The sequence below is a fragment of the Siphateles boraxobius genome, unplaced genomic scaffold, assembly GCF_051911475.1.
Source record: "Siphateles boraxobius isolate OS27281-9 unplaced genomic scaffold, OSU_SipBor_1 68, whole genome shotgun sequence".
Taxonomy (NCBI): Eukaryota; Metazoa; Chordata; class Actinopteri; order Cypriniformes; family Leuciscidae; genus Siphateles; species Siphateles boraxobius.
The window spans coordinates 97,501-107,025 of NW_027509195.1; the positions used below are offsets into that span (position 1 = coordinate 97,501).

The 9,525-nt window shown below is 40.5% G+C and overlaps 1 protein-coding gene across 1 annotated transcript in view; it reads left to right on the plus strand.

Moving 5' to 3' along the window:
• Positions 1 to 9,307, plus strand: part of p4htma (prolyl 4-hydroxylase, transmembrane a) — a 19,025-nt gene extending 9,718 nt beyond the window's left edge. Inside the window, exons 3-9 of the mRNA XM_077213946.1 lie at positions 2,598 to 2,776; positions 3,139 to 3,229; positions 4,222 to 4,387; positions 7,732 to 7,911; positions 7,994 to 8,084; positions 8,361 to 8,466; positions 8,563 to 9,307. Of these exons, the coding sequence (XP_077070061.1) occupies positions 2,598 to 2,776; positions 3,139 to 3,229; positions 4,222 to 4,387; positions 7,732 to 7,911; positions 7,994 to 8,084; positions 8,361 to 8,466; positions 8,563 to 8,759 (1,010 nt within the window). The 3' untranslated portion in view covers positions 8,760 to 9,307. The remainder of the gene's footprint in view (positions 1 to 2,597; positions 2,777 to 3,138; positions 3,230 to 4,221; positions 4,388 to 7,731; positions 7,912 to 7,993; positions 8,085 to 8,360; positions 8,467 to 8,562) is intronic.
• The last annotated feature ends 218 nt before the right edge of the window (positions 9,308 to 9,525 follow it).

Below are 9,525 nucleotides of genomic sequence, written 5' to 3' on the forward strand. Positions count from 1 at the left end.
TGAAAAGTAAGACTAGCTAACTGCTAAAATAGTAACTGTGTTCGTGCAACTGGCCTCAGACTGACTGGTACTTTTGCTACCAACGTCTGTTCAAGCCATCCTCACATTCACCTGGAAATGATGGTTCTCACCCAATGAGAGTTGATGACATTAACACCCGTTTGCAGTGAAGGTCTGTTGATTAGCCCTGCATAGTGTGACTGAGATCCTTTAATCCTTCAGTCTAATCTCATAATGTTGACGTTCCCTCTGTCTGTTTCTCGGTGTAACTCTCACAGACGCTTGCTGCTACAATAGATCAAACAGAGATGCTCTGAAATCATGTCAGCTTTTTAAGATGCTTTTAACACATTGTTAAGAGGTGTGCTGGCGTGGGGATCTTCGGCTGATAAGCAACACCCTATCAACCACATAGCAACGCTCTGGCATTCACCATAGCATCACTGAGGCAAGTTTGCCAACCTTAAATAGCAAATATATGTATTAAATTATACCAATAACTAATCTATACTAACTGTAATCAAATTCAGAGGTTTATATTTGCAAAATAAAAATCTGCTTTATAAATACCAGCAGTACCTGATCACAGATAAATGGCCCAATTTAAATTCTACACTTTTTTAATTTGAACAAATTGATTGTAAATCACTAAACTAAAATCAATAATTTTAAATGCTACATGTAAATGTATGCATCAGACGATTATAATGTACAGTATGACATGGATATGTTGAGATTTACTGAAGATTACATTTAAGAGTGTGATTTACATTATTTGTGTTTTAAAGATTTAGTTTAAGTGAGTTTTAGATTAATTTAAATGGGAAATAAGCATGAACAGTTATATATTCAATAAGAACTGATATGATCAATTAAAACATCTGTATTATTGACTGATTATGTATAATATGTACACTACTGTTCAATTGTTAGGGGTTGGTACTATTTTCTTTAAAAATGTTTTTGAAAGAAGTCTTCTGCTCACCAAGGCTGCATTTTTTTATATCAAAACTACAGTAAAAACAGTAATATTGTGAAATATTATAGCAAAAAATAACTGTTTTCTATTGTAATATACTGTAAAAGTGTAATTTATCCCTGTGATCAAAGCTGAATTTTCAGCATCATTACTCCAGTCTTCAGTGTCACATGATCCTTCAGAAATCATTCTAATATGATGATTTGATGCTCAAGAAAAATTTCTGATTCTTATCAATGTTGAAAACAGTTGTGCTGCTGAAGATTTTTGTGGAAACTGTGATGCATTTTTTAGGATTATTAATTTTTAACAGCATTTAACACCATACTAATACTGTGTTTAAACCCTTTCGCCTTCAGAACTGCCTTAATTCTAAATGGCATTGATTCAACAAGGTGCTGAAAGCATTTTTTAGAAATGTTGCCCCATATTGATAGGATAGCATCTTGCAGTTGATGGAGATTTGTGGGATGCACATCCAGGGCACGAAGCTCCCATTCCACCACATCCCAAAGATGCTCTATTGGGTTGAGATCTGGTGACTGTGGGGGCCATTTTAGTACAGTGAACTCATTGTCATGTTCAAGAAACCAATTTAAAAGGATTCAAGCTTTGCGACATGGTGCATTATCCTGCTGGAAGTAGCCATCAGAGGGGTACATGATGGCCATAAAGGGATGGACATGGTCAGAAACAATGCTCAGGTAGGCCGTGGCATTTAAACGATGCCCGATTGGAACTGAAGGGCCTAAAGTGTGCCAAGAAAACATCCCCCACACCATTACACCACCACCACCAGCCTGCACAGTGGTAACAAGGCATGATGGATCCATGTTCTCATTCTGTTTCCGCCAAATTCTGACTCTACCATCTGAATGTCTCAACAGAAATCGAGACTCATCAGACCAGGCAACATTTTTCCAGTCTTCAACAGTCCCATTTTGGTGAGCTCTTGTAAATTGTAGCCTCTTTTTCCTATTTGTAGTGGAGATGAGTGGTACCCGGTGGGGTCTTCTGCTGTTGTAGCCCATCCGCCTCAAGGTTGTGCGTGTTGTGGCTTCACAAATGCTTTGCTACATACCTTGGTTGTAACGAGTGGTTATTTCAGTCAAAGTTGCTCTTCTATCAGCTTGAATCAGTCGGCCCATTCTCCTCTGACCTCTAGCATCAACAAGGCATTTTCGCCCACAGGACTGCCGCATACTGGATGTTTTTCCCTTTTCACGCTATTCTTTGTAAACCCTAGAAATGGTTGTGCGTGAAAATCCCAGTAACTGAGCAGATTGTGAAATACTCAGACCGGCCCGTCTGGCACCAACAACCATGCCACGCTCAAAATTGCTTAAATCACCTTTCTTTCCCATTCTGACATTCAGTTTGGAGTTCAGGAGATTGTCTTGACCAGGACCACACCCCTAAAAGCTTTGAAGCAACTGCCATGTGATTGGTTGATTAGATAATTGCGTTAATGATATATTGATCAGGTGTTCCTAATAATCCTTTAGGTGAGTGTGTGTGTGTATATATATATATATATGTATGTGTATATATATTTATATATAATCATTATAATTCAATGCATTTAAAGCAAAGTGACGCATGTTGCTGTGTGTTCCAGAGATCCCGGGGTTCCTGAGTGTGGAGGAGAGCAGTGTGGTGATGCAGCTGGCACATCTGAAGGGCTTGACCCACAGCTCTCTCGTCACGGCCCCGGACAGCCAGGAGGAGCAGCTCTCTCAGGACGAGCTCTTCCGCCTGCTCGACCTCAACCAGGACGGGCTTCTGCAGAGGGAGGAGGTCAGACAGTCTTCTGCACTTACCGCTGCTCTTCAACCTTACATGTGTCAGTCCAATTCTGTCATCATTTACTCACCCCGATATCTTTGCTGCCCCCTTTTTCTGTGAAACTAAGAGTGAGATGGAATATTTTCACTGAATAATGACTTCCGGTATATCGCCAAAACATTGTAGTGCTTCTTTGATAATATCTCATTTGTTGTTCCACGGAGGAATCTCATGCAGGTTGAAATGACACGCGAGTGAGTAAATGATGAAAGAACTCTGTTTTTAGAGGATGACAGTGAATACGGAGAGAGATAGAAGCAGAGAGAGTAATAAAATACATTTCCCCAGAGTTAAAAGCATCTGTTCTGCCACAGATTTTGAGTCTGTCCCATTCGACTGATGGATCTTGGCTGAGCTCATACAATTTACGGAAAATTCACACCGGGCTTGAGACCAACCCTTCTGGTAAGCAAAGTGTGTGTGTGTGTGTGTGTGTGTGTGTGTGTGTGTGTGTGTGTGTGTGTGTGTGTGTGTGTGTGTGTGTGTGTGTGTGTGTGTGTGTGTGTGTGTGTGTGTGTGTGTGTGTGTGTGTGTGTGTGTGTGTGAGAGAGAGAGAGAGAGAGAGTGGTGGGTCTGATACAATGACACAACATGCATTGTTTTCTAGCAGCTTCCGGATGGATCCTATTAGAGTCTCATTAATATGAGGGTTACACACACACACATCCGCCTCAAATACGGACTCACCGAGGTAGTGTCCCCTCTTCCGGTCCCCCTCTCCTATTGTCTGGAGAGCATCCCGCTGTGGATCGGTTCCGGAGGGGAAAGAGTGAAGACTCACTGACCCGCGAGTAAAGGAGAAAAATAGAGAAATGCTATTCTCTTTATTCTCGCCTTGTTCATTGTAACGCTGCCGTCAACTGTAATATTTTTTTGTGCTGTTTGCTGAGACGAGCATCTCTATTACTCTTGCTCATACTTAAAGTTGAGGATTCAAACACACCCCTAACCCTAAATATTAAACCCCAGCACGTAACCTGTCCCGCACCATTTGTGATTTTGTTATGGACTTGAATGATAACTGAAATCATGCGTCTTGTTGACTAATCCCATTGAGTTACATTGAAGGAATGATCCAAGCTATGTATAGAAACTAGAAAATCATAAAGACTTGTAAACGGCTCTCTTGACTTGGACCTGAAGGAAACCACTTAGAGCTTGCTAGCAACCACATAACAGTGCATTAAAACATTCAGAACAACCATATAGCAACATCCTTGCAACCAGATAACAATAAACTAGCATTGCACATGAAAATGAAATCTAAATTCCAATTAATAATATTTTTTTTATCATGATTTCTTGCTTTAAATGGTCGAATAGAAGCATAATGTGCAGATTCAGAATGTGATTTTATTGCTGCGTGACTGAGATTCGTGTCTGGTGTGTGTCTGCAGGAGTTTTGTCTCTGCAGGAGTTTAAGCGTGTCAGTGGAGGAGTGTTGCAGTACAGCGGAGCCGGACAAGGATTGGACGGACACGCCGAGGTCAGGCGGAGAAGCACACACACACGGCTTTACCTTGGAGAGGGCACACACCACCTGCTGAAGAGCATCAGAAACAGGTGAGCAAGGCGCTTAAAGATAGTTCACCCTCAAATGAAAAGTCTGATAAATGTTTGTATCTTCTGATAATTTGATCTTCTACTTAAGATATATAGAGAAATGTGAAATTGTTTGGTTTTTTTCCCCCCTTTTTTGCTTGAAATTCCTGTTGTCAATAATTGTATCCCTTAAAACTAATCTTTGATTGCAAAAATAAACATTTAAAAGTTTGTTCCTTGAAAAAAAAAAATCTTCATGCCTTAAAATAGCTTGAATGTAACTCTACACCCTTGCCTTATTTAGTATATGCGGTTCTATGGATATGCAAATGAGCCCCGCCTCCACTCACTCACACCAGCTCAGAGATCCATTCGTTGACGATCGCACATTGACCTGATTGGTTACAATGTAGTTTGTGACGTCAGAAACACCAGCGATATCAAACCGCGCTTTTGGTTCACTGCAGTTTTAAAGAGAAAATACTCAGCAATGGTGTGACATGAATTTGCACATGGTTTGTCTTAAAGCCTATTAAAAACACCACATAGACATATAAACAAAATTAAAAGCTTGATTTTCAACACAGGGGGACTTTAAGAAAATTAATGAGAATGAGAATAATTTTAGAATCTTAGATTTTTTTTATTGCTTTAATATTTGATCCCTGAAATGGCCCTTTCGTCTGATTGGTCTTCTGTACTGCAGTCAAAGCCACTTTCAACATTTTTCCATAACAAATTTGTTTTAGATTTATCTACTTTTAGAATTCACTCTGAAAAATTAGCTGTATTAAGAGAAGTCTTTCACATATAATTTTATGATATGTTGGATTGAGTTTATAGCACTTCTCATTTATTTCTATGGTATCTGCAAAAAGGTGCATCCCAATTCGCATTCTTGTAGTATAATTAGTGTGAGTGTTGCATGTGGACACGGAAAAACCCAACCACACATAAAAAATAACTTTACCTTAAGTTTTCACTGTAATAATTATTTATTCAGGCCCAGTTATATACTTTTGAATTATGAACTGATGCGAGATCATACATTATTAATGCCTTTACTGTAGCTGTTCACTCTGGCTGATACACACTGGGCTTGGCTTGAGTGCAATGTTGCTGTGCTTGTGCTATATGAGATGGATAAGAAATAGCCTAAATGCAACAGTGAATTGTTTTGAAGAAAATATAGAGAGTAATTTGCAGAGCGATCTCCTACATGAACTATTATTTTGTGGGATTTTACTTAGGCACTGCAGAAAACAGGGTGAGTTCAAAAAGGGCATTTCAGGGCTGCCCACACATGAGAATCAAATATTAGCAGTGAACAGTTTTTTTTTTTTTTTACTCATGAACAAAAACGAAAAATGTAACTTAATTATATATATTTTTTTGTTTCTTAAACAAAACGGGGAAAAAAAAGAACAAAATTCTTGTTTTTCTTCATATCTCAAATGTCCAGAAGGAACAGACAGCAACAGCAACGTTGACTTTGATTGTATGGACAAAAACTGTTAAAGGGTCACTCCACCCATTTGCATTAAGATTTCCATTGTTAGAAATCCTGTCATACTATTGAATGGTCGTGCAACATTCTTTCATTTTCCCCAGAGACGAGAGAAATCCTCTATTTACCTTTTTCACTTCCTCCTACAATGACGCAAAAATCGTCATTTTACGTCATTGTAGGAGGAAGTGTAAGATGGGGGGATTTCTGTGAAGACTACAAGCACTAGTTCCCACCCGTTCAAACCCGCCCATAGGGGGTTGGACCTAATGCGCTAACAGACCAATCAGATCAGTGCCAGTGCGTTTGATTTCACCGGCAGAAATAGGTACTGAATACACAGGCGGATGCATTATGGAGGATCTGGATTTTGACGAAGTTATGGTAGAAACGGATGTTCGTGGCTACCTTTATGAGCCACAGTATAGCGACGAGCAGCTGAGGGCTATGGAGGAACCGGAGGCGCTGAAGCTGCTGCCACCACAGCCGATGCAGACGATCTGCCTGCTGCGGACGAGGAGCCCGCAATAGCTCGAGCTGGGGCAGATTGGTGGTGCCTGTGCTCTCACTGTGCGCCAATGGACACAGAACAAGAGTCTACGGAATTGGAGGATGACACAGACGTGTGTGTTGTTGCTCACCCGAGTTTCGCACCCCATATGGATAGCGGCGTCCTGGAGACCTACTTTAGAATACCTAAGGTCAAACGGCAACGTCAGCCAAAGCCTACAGGGTCAAATGGTCGTCTTTCTGTAAAGTAAGTTTATTTTCATTTTGTTAACACGCTAACGTGGCAGGTTCATTGCACAAATATCTTGCAGTTAAACTAGCTACTGTAGTGGGAGTGGTCTGCGGAGCTGAGCATTGCAATGCACTATGGGGATTGTTGTCTACAATCCACAAGCACTAAAAAGTCATTTTCTGCCTTTTATCGGCCAAGAAGGTCCCAAATTAGAAATGTATGATACTATTCTACTACATATTTGACCCACTTTCAATACATATCCATGTCTCCACCGGTGGAATGACCCTTTAAAACGTGTTTTTTTGTTGTTGTTGTTTTTTGGACACCTACTCGTTGACTTTCATTGTATGTCATACATGTTTAGAACGACATGAGGATGAGTACATTTTGAAGAATGTTTCAGCCATACTGGATTGGAATGATATGAGTGTGACTAAATGATGACAGAATTAAAAATTTTGGGTAAAATATCCCTTTAATCCCAGGTGAGCCCAGGAAGATGGTTCTGGTATTCTCTGGTATTGTTCTGGTACATTGCTTTGAGTAAAACGGTGCATTCATGTTTTGTCGGAAAGATCGTATTTATGAAGTTGAACGCAAATGAACGCCAACACAAAGTCAAAAATACAAGTGGGAAGCTCGGGATTTTCTTTAAGCCTCGATCGGGGCGTGTCAGTGAGAAACAGGGCGGAATACCACAATATTAGCAGTGACATTGTCAGGCATTTTATTTAAACAAAAAAAAAAGCTAATTACATGCACAAAATATAATAACATTGTAATATAACAATATAATATGTAACAATGAAGTTTACTGGGAAATACTCCTTTGTTCTTCATTTTCTAGAAGTCGAGTTAAAAATGTTGCTGTGTTTTTGTGTAGTTAATTAAGAGAAGGTACACCGCCATCTTACTCAGATGAAAGTGACTTTGAACATACCTGACGTCGCAAACACGACTTCCCAACTCGTAAATACGAACTTCCCAGGAGGATATGAGTCTGGTAAAAAGTCTGCTAAATGGCTCCTTACTTGTGGACTAGACGTAGTACACAAAGTAGAGCTAGTTTAAGACATGCACATAAACGCACTTACAACCTTTGTTTTTCTCCAGAGTGACACGTGTAACGCGACTGCCGTCGTCGCTGGTCGATCTCAGCGAGCCAATGGAAGTTGTCCGTTATGAGCAGGGCGGGCACAGCCACGCCCACCACGACAGCAGCCCCCCCAACCCCGACAGCAGCTGCGCACACACACATCTGGCAACAAATCACTCCAACCAAGTTGCATGCCGGTACATTTTAAGTACATTTTGTATCTAATTTGAGTGACTCGTAATAATGCTGCAGCATAATAAAGGTGTTTCTATTTCCCAGGTATCTGACGGTCCTGCTGTATCTGAACTCGGCGGATGGAGGGGGAGAGACCAGCTTCCCTGTGGCCGACAACAGGACGTATGAGGAGGAGGTGAGCCACGTCTCGTTTCTATGGCAACAGCTCTGCTGCCTAGCTACCAGGCGGCAACAGGAAGAAGGACTTGAATTGTGATGGCTATCTTAAGCACCTGACGTTATTGCAGTTTTGAGGGTTTACTTGAAGTGTGTGTGTGTGTGTGTGTGTGTGTGTGTGTGTGTGTGTGTGTGTGTGTGTGTGTGTGTGTGTGTGTGTGTGTGTGTGTGTGTGTGTGTGTGTGTGTGTGTGTGTGTGTGTGTGTGTGTGTGTGTGTTTGTGTGTGTTTTTCAGGTCTTAGGGGATCTCTCTCAGCAGTACTGTGATAAAGGAAATCTGAAGGTCAAACCTGTAGCTGGAACTGCTCTACTGTGGTACAACCACCTCTCAGATGGCAATGGTGATTTTCATATTTATTCCAAACTTTTGACCGATACTGTATGCGTAATGAATAGTAATGAACTCCACATTGTTCTTCTCCATTCATTTGCATCAGGTTGGGTTGGAGAGTTGGATGAGTTCTCTCTTCACGGCGACTGCTCGGTCACTAGAGGCTTCAAATGGACAGGGAGTGTGTGGGTGAACATCGACCCTGACCAGCAGCGTCAGGAGCGCTACCAGCGTCTGGTCTCGTGGCATCCAGAGGAGCAGAGCAAAAGGCCAGAGCATGGAGACCTGCACCAAGACCTCTGAACCAGACCTCCTGTCAGGAGTTACGCTGATCCAGAGTCAGTTTCCTCTAGGCAAGTCCTCATGTAAAGCCTGGTTTAGGAAATTAAAAGCTGGTCCAGTAAGAGATATACCCGGCGCTGCTAAAAGCTTGACCTTTATATAGCCGTCACCCCCTGCTCCGATGACATATCATGTAATATTCATGAGCTCAACAGGGAGAATAATAGCTAAACTATTATTTCACTGATATAATTTGCTGGTGTCGCACAAGTTATATATTCTCTATTTATGGAAGAGTTTATTTATTCAATGTTGCATATTTATTGAAATGATTTATTTGTCATATCACCATTTATTCAATTATTTATACCTTTTATTATTATTTATTAATATATTTAAATGTGTGGTGTGTACATATATATTTATAAATATAGTCACATAATGTGTGTCTATTTATCTCAGGTTTGGTTAAGCACAGGTTGTCTTTTTCCATTTTAATGCACTATTTCAAACAAAGAATTTGTCAGATGTAATTAAGAAATAAATAAATTCATACTTGTAGAACAGTATGGGTGGTGTTAATTGTTGTTAATTGGTTGTAAGAATTAAAGCATAAGTTCACTCAAAAATGAAAATTCTGTCATCATTTATTCACCCTCATGTAGTTCCAAACCCGTAAGAAATCTTCAGAACACAAATGAAGATATTTTTGATGAAATCTGAGAGATTTCTGTCCCTCCACTGACAGCTACGCAACTTCCACTTCGACGCTTCAAAAAGTTCATAA